Source organism: Glandiceps talaboti, chromosome 8 (assembly GCF_964340395.1).
Source record: "Glandiceps talaboti chromosome 8, keGlaTala1.1, whole genome shotgun sequence".
Taxonomy (NCBI): Eukaryota; Metazoa; Hemichordata; class Enteropneusta; family Spengelidae; genus Glandiceps; species Glandiceps talaboti.
Window position 1 is genome coordinate 26,736,027 of NC_135556.1, and position 20,028 is coordinate 26,756,054.

The following is a 20,028-nucleotide window of genomic DNA, read 5'->3' on the forward strand; positions in this document are numbered from 1 at the left end:
TTTATGCTAAACCAAAAGATGTATGTTAACCCTCTTCTCATTGGCTGATTTCTAGTGATGGGTAATTTTGTTCTGCAGAAATATCTCAATCAAGCACTTTCTCGTAATGTCCGGGTCATTCCCTTTAGTTTAATCACTCAAAGATACTTGAATAACGAAACAACATAATATACATATCTTGCACGTATATTTATTGCATCACTACTGCCGACGAAGCTCATTCGATATAGCCAATCAGATGTGATTATAGAAACGTATGTAGGAGATGACCTTGGGGTACATTTCTCGCCCAAATTAGTTTTGAGAGTGATCATATCTACCTAAATTAACTTGAAAGGGAAAATTTCGATTAATAGTCAAAAGTTAACTTCAAAGCTGATAAAAACTATAATTTTGTGACCAGATTTCCCACAATACACCCAAATCGGGGATCACCCCCATGTGACTAAATAGTGTCCAATCAGAAAAGGGTGATCCCGGTGACCATTTCGCGCCAAAGTGAGGTGTATGAATTTGTTTACATCGCGAATATTACGGACTTCCTAGTGAAATTTTACGTGATCAGCGCAAATGAATGACCGTGTACAAGACAATAAGGTATGATAATGTTTAGAGTGTGGTATAGATCTATTGAGCTGCAAACTTCAGTGAAACGAATTGTATTTTCTTTCCTGTCTTTCTGACATGAGAATACACACGCGTTTCATTCCTATCAACTTCTCAGCGTTTGCAGGTTTTGTACGTCTTTAAGCCATGTGTACCCAAAAACAACTCATAGTTCTAACTATTTTTATGAACTGGAAAAATAGTTTGACACATTGACATTATGTGTACCGCAGCCTTTCAACCCTTCCCACTATTGTGCAAATGTAACTGTTTTTGGTATATTATTGCCATTATAGTGTACTAGATTGACATCAATGTCATACAGCGTATTAGTAGTATGTCATAAATATAATAAATTCTCGTGTTTACCAGAAAAGTACTATGCTGCTGTAATATTTTAGATTAACGTTGGAGACATATATATATGTTCTCTCTTGCAAGAGAATATATTTGAAATCTCCTGTTGCATTTGGCTTCGATGTGGAATTTTATTGATAATTAGTGCAAACGCTATGTAGTTACAAAGTCGAGTTGGATTTTTATGTGACTCAGAAATATAAATCCGTGTTTCCAGTTGAATGAAAAATTCTGTCTATGTGTATTACGTCTTGATACGACTAATATTTTCATAACAACTGCAAATCAGATTAAAAAACCCGTCACTGTGAACCATTTTAGCGATATAAAACATTTTTACCGTAATTTTATATCGCAATGCCTCAAGTAAGATTTTCAATGCAAACTAAATACTGCGATATTGTCTTCGCCCTATTCCCATAATAAATAACCGCGCGAGTCAGTTCCCAGTTCCGAGCTGGCACGGCAAGTGGAAGGACCCCCTTGTGCGATGTTTTAACGGATATATTTTGCCAGTAAACGATGGAAAATTGTGCTGTTTTGTGATGCTTCAATGGTAAAACGCAAGAAATCGACATCATGTGTGGTACTTGGGGACGGCAACGTCGACGGGTGGGTAGACGGGAAAATTGCCTTTACAAACAGATTGCTTATCCGAGGTCGTTCTCAGGTCGCATTCATTTGAAGCTGGTTTCTGTTGTTATTTCAGCAAATATCACTTTAGGATAAGACTAAATTTAACTAACTTTGTAAATATACGCATAGCAACATGTAATATCGTGAAAATTGTGAATATGGGACATTTAAAATGAAGAATATAATAGTGAAAACCTGCGAACGAGATGTTACAAATATGGCAGCCATCTTGAAATTTTTTCGTAGTTGCAAATCTGGAAACGTTTTCCACTGAAAATAATATTTTGCGACCATTCACAATTTTTATTTCAGAATGACAACTGCTGTTTCAGAACCAGCTACAGAAAATCAGGACAGCAAAGCGTCATGTAGCAGCGAGGTTGCAGAAAGTAAGGTGCAAGATTCAGAATTGAAACGCAGGCGAGGTGGAGGCGAGACAACAAAAGAGAAAGAAGAGAACATTCCACAATATCACCATCCAGTTCTTCGATCTAGTGTCAGACCACATAAACGGTTTAAGAAAGACCAAAGCCCACCACCCACACAACCAAAAGAACCAGGTAAACGTGCATGGTTGTGAAAAATAAATCGTATTATTCTAGTTATTCAACCGTTATACGTTCACCACACAAGGGGCGTTACACGTTGCACTATGATTTTCAAGATGGCACCACGACCAAAAATAACCGAGAATTATCACTGTAAATAAAATGTAAAATTTATTGAAATAACCCAATTAGTCATTCTAGATTTGATAAATTCGAAACAACTATGTTTAACGTAAGTTATTTTTTGGCAATAGAAATTAACGAAATCAGTTGTGTACTGTAACAATAGTCATGTACATGATATTTGAATGAAGAAAAAATACTACTCTGGAATCCATACCGCAACTTCCTGGTTGTGTTCAGGTATTGAATCCATTCTTGCAGAGGATCTCAGAATTGTCATGGGTTATTGAACTGGTTCACTTATACCTTTGAATGATTTATTTCAAAATAAAGACTCAGAGTGATTGTTTTTTCACATCGTTGCAAATTGCAATGGAAATAAATAATGTAGTTACATCATTTTTCATAATTACTAAGTAAGGTTAGTATGAAAGTATATTGCCCTCTATAATGTTTATCAATGATCTATTTATTATACCCTATTATAAAGTTTTATTTTGCATCTCATAGTAGCAAGAAAACTCTCTGTAATCAATGTTTTACCTCAATTTTGTCTTCTAGAAAAGCCTGCCAAACAAGAACAACAAACAGTGAAGAAAAGATGGGAAGCTTGGACTGTACAGGACAAGAACCTTTTCTTTGAAGCATTATTTGAGGTTAGCTACTACAATTGTTTTTTGCACAAGAAGTGTAGGTAAAATATTGATGACGATATTATATTCTTTCAATGGTTTCTTGGTAGCTTACTGTTTTTTATTTTATTTTTGATAGTCACAAAAGACTCACAAATGATTTGCAATTATTCCATTTAGCCACAATTTTGTAGAGTGTTTTATTTTCTATCATCACACTTCATATACATTACTTTCTGTACTTGCTGTGTTCAGGGTTACAAATTGCTCAAATTGTGTGTTGGATGCCTTTAAAAATACGCTGTGGTCAGTTCAGTGATTTACAAAAAAAATCCTATGTGAACAATAAGGATGTACTCATGTAGTATTTTAAGATGGAAAAATAATGAGTCAAGTTAAAGCTGTATACCTTGTCAGGTGACTCAAGTATGTGTGTTTCCTATCTAGTACTTTCAAAAGTTGGGGTATAGATTAGACTTTGAGCAACTTGCAAGCAAAAGAGCTGTATGGCACAGCCACTGACAATACTGCTCCAGAGATATGATCCTATCTAATCCATAGGTTGCCACTAATGTGGGAATATGGCATTCAAATGTTGGGCTTACATCTCTAATTGGTTGCCACTAATGTGGGAATATGACATTCTCTGATTGGTTGCCACTAATGTGGGAATATGACATTCTCTGATTGGTTGCCACTGATGTGGGAATATGGCATTAAAACATTGGGCTTACATCTCTGATTGGGTTTGCATAGTATTATTGATACGTAGTCAGTACTTCAAATGTCCTCACATCTGTCAGAAGAATTGATGTGTAAAATGTACATAAACATATTGTATCATGCATATACCTAGTATAGTGCTGAAGGAGTACATAGTAGCAAGCAAACCAAATTATTAGGCTCTACTTTTCTATCACAAAATTCACCAAAAAAATGAACTCTATTTTCTGAAGACTTAAACTTTCTTTTGTCAAGCAATCAAATATTCTGCTATAAGTTCCTGTCTCTGTATAGGTAAATTATAAATATGTGCTTGATAAAAATCTGACTCACTGTACACTATCATGGCAAGTTATTGTACAGTATTCTAGGGTACCTTGTACATGTATGCACACGTCACCATTTCAGTGTGTGATTTTGAATGCCTATTTCACACACATGTGTGAGTACTTATGGACAACCAGTTAGTAATTGGTTTAATCATGAAACACCTCCATGGTTTAAATGACCCTCATTGTATGAAGCAAGTATTACCAGAGGCTTGTTTTAAAATTTTCATCATTTTCAACATAGAACTCAAACACATTCTCATTCTTAATAATTGAGTAAATATGTCACAAGACATATTTTATTTTTTGGTTTAACATATGTTTTCTATTAAGCACAATATGTTCTTTTGTTTTGTAAATATTTTTTTTACAAAACTATTATTTTCAGGGGAGGTTGAATACATTTTGAAAAAAAAGTAGTGTGTGTGTGTGTGTGTGATACTTGTACTCAGCAAGTGGAGGGCCTATCGTAATCAATTTGCATAATTGTGTGTTTGTTTAGCATGTGGAGAGGTGACACTTACTGAGACTTGTCAGTCACATAGATGAGGAGTTCAGTGTTGTGAGCCTTTGTACCCATTGATAGCATGAAATAAAGATCTTGGAGTAGCTTCACTCCAGGACTACTTGCATTGTAAATGTACTAAAACATAAACCAAAGATTTTGTGGTGACCTTAATCCAGGATAGTCTTGTGCTGTCCTTTATCGAATCTTAAGATCTTTTAGGGTTAGAGGTGACTCTATACCACGTTGACATCCTGACTAACTCCAGGACTATGTACTAACAGCATCCAAATTACTCTTAGGAGGCTTGAATAAATACATTGATGGAATGATAACTTTGTTTGTTTGATTCATCCACAGCATGGAAAAGACTTTGAAGCCATCCAGAAATACATGGAAGTGCGCCATAAGAAAAGAGGAGATCCACCACACTTGATAAAGAACAAAGACCAGGTGGAGGATTATTCTTGAATGGATTTAAAAGTTACTTGACTTTTCCAATAGCCAAATCTTCATGGTTTAGTTGGTCCTGCTACTTGAAAGTAAAACCAATATGCTTTAGTTCACTGTTCTACTGAATGTAAAAATGTAAAGACAGGTGTTATTTTATTTCTCGGTAGTTTAGCTTGTTCTTGAATAATTAGGTATTATTCCCCTATATTATCCTTTGTTCAGCCAAGGAAATACAAATGGCCTAAGGGGCCTTGTCACTACAAGTTACTAGCTGATTCATGAGAAACCCTAAGGTCACAAAGTATTTTCCAGCTGTATTAAGAAAAATGTTGGAAATAACATAATTATACCTGCTGAAGCATTATGAAAAATAGGGAAAATTAATGGTGATTTGGCATGTTTAAACTCATATTTTGAGCACTGTAGAACCAATGACATAGACACAGGTTGTTGTGATGTAGAACCACAGAACCAATGACATAGACACAGGTTGTTGTGATGTAGAACCACAGAACCAATGACATAGACACAGGTTGTTGTGATGTAGAACCACAGAACCAATGACATAGACACAGGTTGTTGTGATGTAGAACCACAGAACCAATGACATAGACACAGGTTGTTGTGATGTAGAACAACTCATATTTTGAGCACCGTAGAACCAATGACATAGACACAGGTTGTTGTGATGTAGAACAACCAGGGTATATAATCCATATTTTCTGTTCAAAAACAACGTCTTGGCTTGTGGATGGTATAATGCAAATTATGATGCTTAGCTACTCAAACACATATCCTATTCCACAAGAGCAGTCGATAGGAAATCCAGTGTTATGAAAACAGCTGACCTGTATCAGGTAGATTGGTGAACAGGTCAAATGTTTACACTTTCAGTTCTGTTTCCTCTATGTCAAAGCATTGAAGCACATACCGATTTCATGATAACAAACACATTACCTCCTTTTCTGACAAGTCTGATTTACATATAATTTGCATATGAATACATTGACAGACTTAGTCACAGCTGACAGTGACTTGTGTTCGTCTGAAGTGAAGGAATGACGGCTGCCATGTTTTTATCATGGAAGTCAGCAAATACACATGCTCTGATATATTGATTTGAGCATTTTAGATAACTTAAGGCCAAATAAAAAAAATGTTGTTTGGTTCCAGTTACCCGACCCCACCTAGTTTTTCATGCCGACCCTACACTTTTTTTGATGTATTTGAGAAAAATTATAATAAAATCGCAAATATCGTGAAGTCTCACAAGAAGTAGTGGGTGCGGAAACTGACATAAACTAAAAAAGACAAATATAAAACTAGTCTTTCAATCAGTAATACTGTATACCTGATAGGAAGAAATAAACAACACAGACCATTTGGAAAACAATGATATACCTGAATTAGACACACACATGAAAAAAATATAATATATAAAATCTACCTACCCCACCTATTTTATAATTGAATGTAATTGAACCACACAATTTTTTTTTTATGCCTAACAAATTATGAAATACACATGCTCAGAAATATTGATTTGAGCATTTTAGATAATGTATGTAAACATCACATGAATGAAATGTAATGTGTCAACTTTTTTCGTGTGTAGGTTCGACATCTGTACTACAGGACTTGGCACAAGATATCAAAGTATATCACACCCAATGAAGGTAAACCTGAATACACTTATTGTACATTTGCACAAAACAATCAAGTTTATATTGAAAGGCAAAAAAATACAATTTTGATGATAATATATTCGAAAACAGGAAGCAGAGAATAATTAGTTTATGGAATCCATAGTTGAAATATTGCTATCAGAGATGGGATTTCTGTTTGCATATTTGAAGCTAGCCATGACCTTCACCTTCAAATCTGTTATTTGCATAAATTTTTCATAAAATATCACAAGCTATTCAGATTTTATTACACAGAGTACAGTAGACAGGGGTGTTTTTTGAAATAGTTTCTTAATTCTAAATTAAGCAGATGAAATTGATGATCTTGAGTATCGAATGTTATTTAAAACTTTCCTAAGTGTTTTTTTTTTTTTTTTTTTTTGTATCGTGACATTCTGTGAAACTATATATCACGGTTATGACTAGTATCTCTGTAATTGAGTTTTAGGATTTTATAGGATTTACAGGACGTAGCAGGGTTATAATAGGATATGACAATATTTTATTTATCAATAACCTTTTTGAACTATGATGTCAGCAGTTTCTATATATGTTGACAACCCAGCCCCGTCTTAGCTCTCAACACACACACATTGGCACTGATGAATAGTTATACAAGTGACAGCAAAAAATGATTTGCTAATCAGAATCGCTAATCTGAGCCATAAAGTACATGTGTGTTGTACTAATTGATACCACTATCAAACTCAAGAGAACCATGAGTGAATGTAACTATCCCCATCATTTCAGAACTAAAGAAAACATCACAAGAATTGTATGGCCTCATTAACTATGGAGAATTACGCAAGAAAGTTGGAGGAGGACTGAATGAAAAAATTGGACTGAAACTGAATGAACTTGTCACCAAAGGGTAAGTGAAATAATTCATACCGGTTCAGTATTTTACATAGTATGGAAACAAACATACAAACATACAGAACTTGTCTGAACACTCAGTTGTATGCAAAACAAAAACAGAAAAGTTAGGTTAATTAAGATGTAGTGTTGCTTTGGTAGATCTTATAATGTTGATGCTGTCAAGCATAATATCCTGAATTTTTTAGTGCTGTTTGTGTATGGTATAGTTTCATAATACACTATATTGTCATGATCATCAATTTTAGCATCATAAGATGGAGCCCACTGGCTTTGAGAGAAGTCTGCAATCTGCAACTACAGCTCTCCATGATTTTTTTGAGAAGAGAACCATGTGATAATCTATATAACTATCAACAAATAATGTTTGACAAGCCATAGGTCTTTCAGCCTCACATTGGTTACTTCCTTGATGATATCCAACTACCACATCTTTGGATGTCCTTATAACAATTATACTAAACACAAAAATCTTATCAAATTATATTTTAACAGAGCAACTCTGATTCGTCATAAATCAAGAAATCTTCGAATCAAGACACCAATCTGTAAATCTTTGAAGAGACTAAACAGTACAGAAGGTAATTAAACTCCATTCAGTTCTGTCTGGACTAAATATAACCTTATGACCTTATGTTATATGTTATAATCTTTCCACTAAATGTCTTGATGTGAAAAATGTCTGTGAAAAGTCAAGGATATTAACATATAGTTTGATTTATGTTGGATTGTATCCCTGTTTTCACCATTATGAAGTAAATAGATGGCAGTGATGACAAGCTACAAATGACAGCAACATATGATTTGCTATTATTATACGCTATACTGAGCCATGGAGTACATAGTTTAGATGCTATGCTGAGCCATGGAGTACATAGTTTAGATGCTATACTGAGCCATGGAGTACATAGTTTAGATGCTATACTGAGCCATGGAGTACATAGTTTAGATGCTATACTGAGCCATGGAGTACATAGTTTAGATGCTATACTGAGCCATGGAGTACATAGTTTAGATGCTATACTGAGCCATGAAGTACATAGTTTAGATGCTATACTGAGCCATGGAGTACATAGTTTAGATGCTATACTGACAGTGAGCCATGGCGTACATAGTTTAGATGCTATCCTTGGCTTTGAATCTCAACATCTCTCTTCACTCCATCGAGCTCAAATGAGAAACCATGAACGAAAAGTTGTTATGCAAATGAGTAAACTCCCAACCATTAGAATGATGTTAAACAGTGTATAAGTAGCATCCAGATCTGACAAATGTATCATATTTGGACATTATGTAACTACCCCCATAAATGTTATGTTAATGACTATGGATGGCTTCGTTTGAATTTGAAATGTCATCTCAGGACCTCCATGAGCTAGAGTTCGATGAAGAGATTAGAGGCCACAGATGGCCTAGATTATGGAGGACAAAACATGTCAATTTATTACAGTCTGGTATGTAAATGTGAAATACACAGATCGTATGAGTAGTAGCTTAGCTAACACAGATTGGTCTTCTCACTTTACGTACACCAGGTAATGAGGAAGAGGAACCAATCAAATTGCCAGCTAAAGTTGTCATTGAACTTCAACCACAAACAAATGCTGCATGGGCTACAATACAGAGTATGGCACAAAACCCAAGGATTAGGTTAGTTGTCATAACTGTATGTTGTCATGTCATACTGCAGACTTTACATAGACTTACTGAATTTTATGTGTGTGCAGGATGTAATCACATACTCAGTTATGCTTTAGTATAGGCAGAGTTCAGCTGCAAAGCTGTGGCAAAGTACCCAAGGTCTGGGACTAATAGGAACATTAACAATTTCTGGTACAGTAAGTCTTAATTCAGAGAAGCTTTGATGACAAGATGTGGTGGCAATGTTGCCATGAACTCAAAAACCAAGTAGGAAGTACAGTTTGATTTCAAGTTTTTCTTCTTCAAAGATAAAAGTTTGGTTTTTAGTACATTTGATGTAAAACTTGCTCTCAATCAAGGCATACTGCTTTGTTTCAAAGATTGAATTGTACAGATTTAATTTTCAGGATAACAGCACCTTTGAAGAAAGAAATTGGTAGTTTGGTGGGATTTCTTCAAGAAAAGTGGACTCCTAGTAGATTAAAACTTGTATCCTTTGACATGTACAGACTGTGAATGTGTGAATGAATGTGTATGTGGGGATGATGATAGGGAATGAACTTCTTGTACAGTACCTTATGTCTGAAAATATGTGGATTTGCAATACATGACAGAACCCCATGGTGCATGAATGCCAGTGTGATGTAGTGCTCATGACAGTTGCATATGTGCTTGCAATGTTCTCTGTGTTGGTACTTTGTGTGTACAGTGAAGCAGAAAACAGTGCAAGCACAAGTGTAAATACTGTGAGTACCCCACACTGTGCATTTTACCTACAATGTCATTTGTGCATTCATAATTGAGATAGTTTAGAAAGTTTCTCCATACTTTCTAGTTTCATCATCATCATCATCACTTACAAACTATATAGATGGCAGTGATGACAAGCTACAAATGACAGCAACATATGATTTGCTATTATTATACGCTATACTGAGCCATGGAGTACATAGTTTATATGCTATACTGAGCCATGGAGTACATAGTTTATACGCTATACTGAGCCATGGAGTACATAGTTTATACGCTATACTAAGCCATGGAGTACATAGTTTAGATGCTATACTGAGCCATGGAGTACATAGTTTAGATGCTATACTGAGCCATGGAGTACATAGTTTAGATGCTATACTGAGCCATGGAGTACATAGTTTAGATGCTATACTGAGCCATGGAGTACATAGTTTAGATGCTATACTGAGCCATGGAGTACATAGTTTAGATGCTATACTGAGCCATGGAGTACATAGTTTAGATGCTGTACTGAGCTATGGACTACAAAGGGTTTAAATTTATTACAGTCTGGTATGTAAATATGGAATGTATCTATCATATCTTGTATTGTATCTCATCTTGGGTCATTAGTAGTAGAGCAGTTAACTACCATTTCAAAGAACCAAAGCATAAATTTAGGTGTGGGTCTTCAATATTGTCTTGTTTGTACTATCTGTCATATGAAACATTTTCCCTAACACTACCTTCAGTTGCGATCACTGAGACCATTCTTGAATGATGAACCACATGCTTTTTTAACTCTAAAGGTGCCTGAAAATACGGAAATCACCCCACAGAATAATTTGAAAGGCAAATATTTACACAGTAATTCTAAAACTCCATTTATGTTTAGACATGACTGTGGAAAGTGTGGAAAGTTATCTGCAGTATCTAACAGTCCTAGAAACAGTAGTAAAACAAAAACACAAAATGTCAGAACTGCAAAGGCATCTTCCAGCAATGCAAAAAACTCAATGAAAGAAGTCAGTGCAAATGACAGTAAAGGAACCTGTATAGCAAACGACAAGCCTTGTGAAAACTGTAAAAAGGCAAGAACTGGGAATTATGCAAATTGTAGCAAAGTTAAAGACAAGAACTATAAGTGTGTTTGTGCCAGCACTGCCTATAAAGTGGACAATATGGACGTGGTGAATCACAGACCGAAGAGTGTCTCAGAAAGTGTTGATGTGAACTCAAAACAAACAGAAATTATTGGCAATAACTTGGCAACAGGTGAACCTGTAGCAGTCACAGCAATGGAGGTGGATTGTAATGATACTGCTAAAATTATTGGAGTGGATGATTCTAGTAATAGTGGACAGTCTGAACATACTGATAACATGATGAAAGATACGTCTGAAACAGGGACGGAACTAAACAGCAAGTCAAATTGTTGTGGACATTCAACAGAGCTGAGTATTGAAGAGAAATTACAACAGGGTATTACAATCAAGAATGGCGATAAACTAACAATTACTGAAATTTACATCATGGTAGGTCAACTTATCCAAAATTTGACTCATTACAAAAAATGTGGACATTTTGTTTTCCAACATGTGTTTTCGTTGTCCAGATGTTGCTCAGCTGAAAGAAAAAAATGAATGTGTCTCCAAGAGTCGGAGACAAGATCCTGGGGTCCTCCTATGATGTGTATTTGGTGGATAAATGCCAAAAAGTTAAAAAAAAAAGAGAAAGATATATGTATACTCTTACATCCAAAAGTTGATCTCCATGACCTTTGTGTGACCCTGGACTAGTATTTCAGGTGCCATTTGTGCAAATCAAATTGTAACCACGGCGTCCAACTCTTGTGTTCCTAAATGTCACAGTACCTTTTCCAAGGGCAAAGATGTTAATTTTAATTGTCTTTTAAAGTGAGCTAGACTGCCTATATAACTATACATGTAATAACCTTGTGCTATACTGAGTCTACTTCCTATGCCACAACAATATGACCCCCTGTGGATCATTCACCAAATAGCCATAGGTCGGTTTGAATTTATTGAATGGACATCAGTAAAACAGAAAATGGTGAATGAGAAAAAGTGGCGATGCATATATACAAGAAATGAAATGGGAATTGATGAAGGAAAAGTCCTAAAACCTATCAAAACTATCTTACTCTATCTATCTTTATCTCAATTGTTAAATTTCCAAACTTATATGGCAGCTGATATCTTTTGCAGCTTGGTATGCCAGAAAAGATGAAATTTGAGTACAGTTGGAAGAAAGAAGAACAAGAAATAAAGACAAAAGTGTCTGAAAACCAGACCCAGGGTGTCTGTGGACCAAGTGTTTCAAGTCCGGATAAACAAGGTGTGAACAAACAAGATCAAGTGTCAGATAAAACTGTACCAAATGACAACTCCAAGTTTGTGAAAACCATTGGTAGGCTGATTCAGTTGGCTAGCCTAGAGTTAGCTGAAGTCAACAAACCTAAACAGGTAAGTCTTATTTAGTTCTTCCTTGTATAGAGTAGGAGCTGGTTTGGCTCAGGATTACAATTTAGGTATGAATAACAGTTGTCTTGAAAAACAATAGAAAAAGTAGGTTCAGAACACAAGAATGATTCTATGTAATCCTTATAGCTCCACTGATAAGATAACACTAATGTGAGAACCTGGGATTGAAACCCTGCCCTTTAAGTCTCCATTGGCAAGATAACACTAATGTGAGAACCTGGGATTGAAACCCTGGCCTTTAAGTTAGTAAGAAACCTGAGTTGCTGAGGCTAGCTTTTGTGATTATTTAAACCCCAACAGTGTTGGTGATATAGTTCTGTATAATATAATTTCTGTAATATCTTTGGTGGCAATGATGACAAATTTGTGAAATGAATGCAACACATGATTTGCTTATATTATACGCTATACTGAGCCACTTGACAATAAAGGTATCCAAGTATTACTAGTAGAATCCCTTTTGCACCATTCTTATTGATAATTACCATACAAGACAGAAAAAAATGAATTTGTGAGTAGGGTTCATGACAAGTTTTACACATGTACTTACATACTTTTTAGGTGAAATGTATGTGCAGATTTTACAAGATACCAAAAACTTAAAAATAGCAGCAACTGACATTTAAGCTAGGCCTGTATTAATGACTTACTTTCATTCAGTGTCTGACAAACTAAGAATAGAATAGATGGAATACATACTTTGAAGCAAGTGTGACCTTCCTCTTTCTCACTATGTAGAGTACCAGTACAAACGGATCACCAGCAAGGTCATCAGTAGTTACAGCAAGTACTACCCCTCCATCAAAGTCTAATTTAAGTGGTTCTAAAACCTCTGGTAATAACAGAAGTCCTAAAGAAACAAGTAAAATTACAACACCTAAAGTACAAAATGTGTCATCTAAAGCCGTGGTTGCAATGCCAAATAACAGTGCAATTGGTAAGATAGATAAAGACAGGGATGTCTTTCTACTACCAACTATTCCTATTATTCCGAAGAAGATATCACCAACAACGCTACAAGATAAAACATTTATGCAACAATTACAAACCATCAATGTAAGTCTGCATTATCTTCTGTGTTTTCTTTTCATCTACCGTCAATTTTAATTCATAATATTTTTCTCATACAATTTCAATAGTCTTAGAATGAAGGGTTTTTCCCAAAACATCAACTTTATACTTTTTGGACTGAGGACATTTTGTATTGTGTTTTCTAAGATTTGTATCACAACTTACATAAAATGACAGGGGAATGTGTGTGTCCAAATATTTGTTGTGAATTAGTGTCAGGAGATTTGCTTGATTCTTGTTTGAATCCCTCAATTTCTCTCTTTATCAGATTCTTGTCACTGTTCTACTCTAATAATGAAGCTATCAGTAATCAAGTTGGAATACAATTGTTCTAATTATGGCAATGATGACAAGTTTACAAATGACAGCAACATATGATGTGCTATTTTTATACGCTATACTGAGCTATAATTTGCCTAGATTGTCTGTAGATGTAGTGTTGAAGTTCGTACATTGCATAGTACACTTTACTCTGTGGACATAGTGTTCAAACATTGCATAGTACACTTTACTCTGTGGACATAGTGTTTATTTTGTTGTGTTTGTTTTGTGTCAGAAACAACCAAATAGAAGGAGAACCAGAGGAAGAAAACCACTTGTTGTACAGGTAATCTATAATAATTATAAAATGTATCTTTGTATGAATTATTAGAATGCTATGTATTGCAAGGCTCAAAATTAGCAGTCGTCCAGGGAGATGAGTTTACAAGGTGGTTGTCTATTAGACAAATAGAAATCATAAGATAGTTGTTGTTGAAACTCACGTGGCTAAATGTGACTACTAGTACAAAGTGTAGTTGAACTTGAGTCCAGTATTGTATGGGTTAAGTAAACCCCCCCCCCCCCACACACACATATACATACACATACACACACATATAGACACACATACACATACACACACATACACACACACACGCACGCACACACATATAGACACACATACATATACACACATATACACACATACATACACACACACATACATACACACACACACCCACACACACACACACCCACACACACACACACCCACACACACACACACACACACACACACACACACACACACACACACACACACACACACACACACACACACTCAGTTAAAGAGCCTGTATGTTCCCTAAAACAATCCACTAAAGCCTGCAGGAAAAAAGGAATCATGAATAAAACTTTCTTTGTGGTTGTGAACACCTAAAAATAGCTCTATTTGATGTCTGACTTTATCACTGATAGAAAATGGGAAATTAACAATAATATTTCTTTTAGCATGACTGAACTGATTAGAAAGTCAGTTGTTCAGCTCATCTTTTCATCATTAATATAAAATGTTGCTTTGGTTACAGAGAACATTGCTACCTAAGTCCAGTGGTCAGATGCCAACACGTCATATGATGTCTTTATCTATTATCCCCAACTCATCAAGTGCTGGTGCTGGTACAGGTTCCTTTACACCAATATTACCAAGTCAACTCAGTGCTGTGACTTCATCTGCTGCACCGTCAACTGTCAGGTCTTCTGCCACTACATCAACTCTGTGTTCTAATCTCAAATCAATAGTGCCAACAACTTTCAGTAACAATACAACTACGATAAATACAGGTAAGTTTAGATGTCAGTAGTTAATAGATATAGCAGTATGTAGTGTGTGTGTGTGGGGGGGGGGGGGTAGCGCAATGTGTTGGTGTCATCCATGTATCAATACCACCATAGGGGGTCTAATCAGTGTTGATATTTATTGGTGAAGGTCTCTTTCAAATGTTTAGAGGTATGTTTTCCATGGAGATGTATATCTGCATATGTTGTAGCTAACCTTTCACACCTGAATTTACATATATTGCTGCTAACCTTTTCACACCTGGTTACTCAACACCTTCAGTAAATTTGGATCATTCTATCAGATTCAGTTAGATACTGAAGAATGACAAGTGGTTTGTTCAAAACATGTCTGTTTCTCAATCAAAAGAGGAAGAAAAGAACTTGTGTATGAATAATTATATATTAGTCTACACTCACTTATTGTGTTTTTTTTACAGCCAATACTCTTGCCTTAGCAGCCAAAGTAGCTGGTGTACCAGGTCAAATGTCCTCAGTTGGTAGTCCCATCCAAATCAGCAATGCTAGTAGTCCAGTATCAGTATCAGGTATTAGTGTCACAGCAGGTGTAAATGTTACTGGTGTTACAACTAACATGGTTGGTTCTACTCAGCCAACAATGAATGGACCAACAGGAAACTTGCTTGTCACTCCACAGTCTGTGGCTACAATAGCCAACATACAGGTGAGTTTGAGTAGGAAAGATATTGATTTTCAATGTGAGCTTCTGTTAATATCTTTGAACTTGACCCAGACCTTTAATTACACTCTGAGTTAAAATTTAACCTAAATAATTTATTTCCTCTATTCATCACACACAAGTATTTGAAGGAATGTGTTTTCTACAAAGACTTGTTTTTATACAGATAGTGAGAAATAAAATCTAAGCTTGGATTCCAGTTGTCAAGTGTGCAATTAGATATTGATTCAGTAGTTTTTAGGAAACAAGATAAGATAATTGACTGTTTTATCTTAACCTTTCAAGGACATGATTAAATGTTTAGCAGCAAAACACCAATCCATATTCAATTTGTTGATCAAAGTATAGCAAAAAGTGAATATGTTAAACTGAAGCAGATTTCAGGGACAATTTGCTGTACCTGAAAAGATCTGGTGTTGAAACTGACACATTACTGATGCACTGCTTTCAATCAATCATGTTATGTTATAAGTTATGACATTTGTATGATGTATGTATATTTCATTTTGATAGGTCTCATCTGGGAAACCGTTAATGAGCACGTCCACAATTTCAACAGCAACTAGCCTTCGCCCGATTGTTTCATCTAAGTCCATCCCAGTCACAACAGGTTTGACCATTAACACTACGGAAGCATCAACAGTGTCAGAAACACCCCATCCATTACTAGTATCACCACCTAATATGTCCTCTTTTCTGGATATATCACTACCACCACCAGATGGCGGTATGTTGTCTACACAGGGTGTGGTAGATACTACAGAACTTATTGACATTGCAATGGGATCTAGTGGTATACATAGTAAGTATTACTTCATTCTGCCCTCATCAGGTTGTTGGGAGGAGGAGGAGGAGAGGGGTGATAGGGTGTACTTATACAGCAGAACTCTCTGACATTGCAATAGGATGTAGTAACATTCACAGTAAATATTACCTCATAGTATTGTTTGGGGGGGGGGGGTGAAAGTGAGGGATATCATGTTCACACAGGGTGTAGTGGGTACAACAGACAGCAAATCTTATTGACATAGCAATTGAATCTAGTGGCATACACAATAGATATTACTGATATGTTCCACCAATAGTTCAAGTTGTTCTATTTATGGCAATGATGACAAGTTTAGAAATGACAGCAACATGTGATTTGCTATTTTTATACGCTATACTGAGCCATACTTGTAGTATAAAGTCCTAAATAGTCTGTGAATGTAATATCATCATCATTTACCTTGTTATTTGACAATCTTATATTTTCCCATAGAATTAACACAGTAGTCAGTGGCCATATTGGATTCTAATTTGGCTTACTTTTAGTATCATTTTGATCCCTATTTTTTAAAAACTGTTTGCTGACCTCATTTTTTTCTTGATTTGAACTGAGAATAGGTTTGGGTTTTCTTGAACAAAGTAACAGAAAAAGTTTATAAAACTCAACTTGGAATATCTTGATGATTTACTTTTACCAGGTTTTGATGGCCATATTGCAACCTCTGTGACAACGTCCCACAAAACAGGCAGTAATACTTACCTGACTACCCCACCATCACCAAAAGACAGAAGTGGTACATCCCCACTGATAAGTCCATCTACATCACCATTTAAGCTGTTAACATCATCTGAACATCAATGGCTGAATGGAGAGGTAAGATACAACACTGATATCAATCTAATGTACAATGTTAACTGTCTAATGGATTTTATGAAGCCAGTGCACTTTTCACCATTATACCTACACTAACATTGAATACTGAATAACTATTGACATTTTTATGTGGACGTTTACAGAGAGATGACATATCATTTGGTAGCATCCTGGCTGGTATAGAATTCCCAGAAAGATAATATAATTTATATTTTAATTTGGACTTTTACAGAGAGATGACATATCATTTAGTAGCATCCTGGCTGGTATAGAATTCCCAGAAAGATAATAAATATTTATATAATTTATATTTTAATTTGGACTTTTACAGAGAGATGACATATCATTTAGTAGCATCCTGGCTGGCATAGAATCCCCAGAAAAGAAAGACCGAAGTAACCCATCGAGTGGAGATGGTAATAGTAATGGTTTACATTTACCTACACCAAGTCTAGTCAGTGAATGCTCCAGAGATTCACTCATGATAAAGCATGCAGCAGATGTAAGTTGATGACAGTGTGTATTACTGTAGACTGAAAGACTTGTATTGGTTTGTACTTGTGTGAACCGATAGCTAAACATGACAGTTGATTGTACTTGTGTGAACCAATAGCTAAACATGACGGTTGTTTGTACTTGTGTGAACTGATAGCTAAACATGACAGTTGATTGTACTTCTGTGAACTGATAGCTAAACATGACAGTTGATTGTACTTCTGTGAACTGATAGCTAAACATGACAGTTGATTGTACTTGTGTGAACTGATAGCTAAACATGACAGTTGATTGTACTTCTGTGAACTGATAGCTAAACATGACAGTTGATTGTACTTGTGTGAACTGATACCTAAACATGACAGTTGATTGTACTTGTGTGAACCAATAGCTAAACATGACAGTTGTTTGTACTTCTGTGAACTGATAGCTAAACATGACAGTTGTTTGTACTTGTGTGAACTGATAGCTAAACATGACAGTTGTTTGTACTTGTGTGAACTGATAGCTAAACATGACAGTTGTTTGTACTTGTGTGAACTGATAGCTAAACATGACAGTTGTTTGTACTTCTGTGAACTGATAGCTAAACATGACAGTTGATTGTACTTGTGTGAACCAATAGCTAAACATGACAGTTGTTTGTACTTGTGTGAACTGATAGCTAAACATGACAGTTGTTTGTACTTGTGAGAACCGATAGCTAAACATGACAGTTGTTTGTACTTGTGTGAACTGATAGCTAAACATGACAGTTGTTTGTACTTCTGTGAACTGATAGCTAAACATGACAGTTGTGTGTACTTGTGTGAACTGATAGCTAAACATGACAGTTGTTTGTACTTGTGTGAACTGATAGCTAAACATGACAGTTGTTTGTACTTGTTTGTAGCAGGAGTATATATAATGAACCTTTCAGTTTAATCTTGAAGGCACAAAGGAGTTTATATGTGTTATATGTATTAAGTTATGAAATAGTTTTGATTCTATTTATGGCAATGATGACAAGTTTAGAAATGACAGCAACATGTGATTTGCTATTTTTATACGCTATACTGAGCCATAATTCTCATATGATAAAACTTGCATAGATTTCCTACCTAGTACCGTAATTTTGGTAGGGAACAAATATTGAAATGCACACTTGTGGAACTGGTAGATTTCACCTACTTTAAGGGCTGGTGCCTCTAAAAGAAGACTGCTGATATAACAATTATCCAATCTCTGTATTACCTAAGTCATATGAATCCAGGGTAATAATCTCAACACATTTTTGTTTGTTTGCAGGTTGATTCAACTCTCCAGTATATGATGAATGAAAACAGTGTAGATTACATTTCAAAGTTTGCGGATCTGGCAGCCCAAATATCAGCAACTCCAGAAACTCCTAAGAAAGTCATCTTTGACCTACACCGTCTAGCTAATGAAGAAAATAGTAGAGAGATATCGTCCGTTGTTAAGAATCTTGACAAACTTGAGTGAACACAAGGAAAATCAACCCATTTGTAAATAGTGTTTAACGTTGAAGTTGATAACCTACAAGGTGTTTTCTCACTAACAGTGTCTTTTTTGTCTGTTTGTAATTTGCAATCTGAGATACCTGTTAGATGTTGAATGACTGTTAATACTTATATATCTATCTATACATGAGGAGCTGAGATGTGGAAACAATGATAGCTAAATGTAAAGCACAGGCTGTAACTGGAGAGAAACAGACAATGTGTGGTATAGTATACACATGTTGACAGATCACAAGGGCAACGTGTACATGTGTTTCTTCGAGGGACTGTGGGTCACCACAATGCAGACTTTCCTGAGGATGGATCAGCAAAGACATGCATGTATTTGGTCTTAAGTTTGAAAATGGCATTTCTGTGTATTATATGTTTGTTCTGATATTTCCATGATTGTGTCCAGCTGTATGAGACATGCGAGAATTAAATGTGTATGGACTCGGGATTCACAGTTACAAAACTGGTATTTCAGTAATGCTCATTACTTACCAGGGATGATGGAAATAGTGGTAGCATACAATGCCCTCCTGAGGTCACAAGTCTACGTTATTGAGTCATGTACAAGAACAGCTGAAGAAGGCAGAATAATTTAGCCAAGATGTACTAGGCAAATTAATAACACTCTTGAGTTCAGAATGGACTAAAAAACATGTCACT

At 35.7% G+C, this 20,028-nt stretch overlaps 1 protein-coding gene and 2 non-coding genes across 3 annotated transcripts; all 3 read left to right on the forward strand.

The window, feature by feature from the left end:
• The first annotated feature begins 486 nt into the window (after window positions 1-486).
• LOC144438920 (protein cramped-like) lies at window positions 487-20,028 on the forward strand. The gene is made up of 19 exons (XM_078128146.1): window positions 487-597; window positions 1,912-2,159; window positions 2,832-2,926; window positions 4,820-4,912; window positions 6,528-6,588; window positions 7,348-7,468; window positions 7,969-8,054; window positions 9,009-9,123; window positions 9,522-9,603; window positions 10,599-11,381; window positions 12,075-12,332; window positions 13,089-13,406; window positions 13,978-14,028; window positions 14,771-15,026; window positions 15,461-15,705; window positions 16,234-16,522; window positions 17,187-17,362; window positions 17,694-17,864; window positions 19,145-20,028. Exons 1-19 carry the CDS (start codon window positions 575-577, stop codon window positions 19,337-19,339), a joined length of 3,666 nt encoding a protein of 1,221 aa, XP_077984272.1. The 5' UTR covers window positions 487-574; the 3' UTR covers window positions 19,340-20,028.
• LOC144439555 (small nucleolar RNA U54) lies at window positions 12,698-12,771 on the forward strand. Its single transcript, XR_013481118.1, has one exon. It is a non-coding gene; the product is annotated as a small nucleolar RNA U54 (small nucleolar RNA).
• Window positions 18,851-18,923, forward strand: LOC144439556 (small nucleolar RNA U54). The gene has a single exon (XR_013481119.1). It is a non-coding gene; the product is annotated as a small nucleolar RNA U54 (small nucleolar RNA).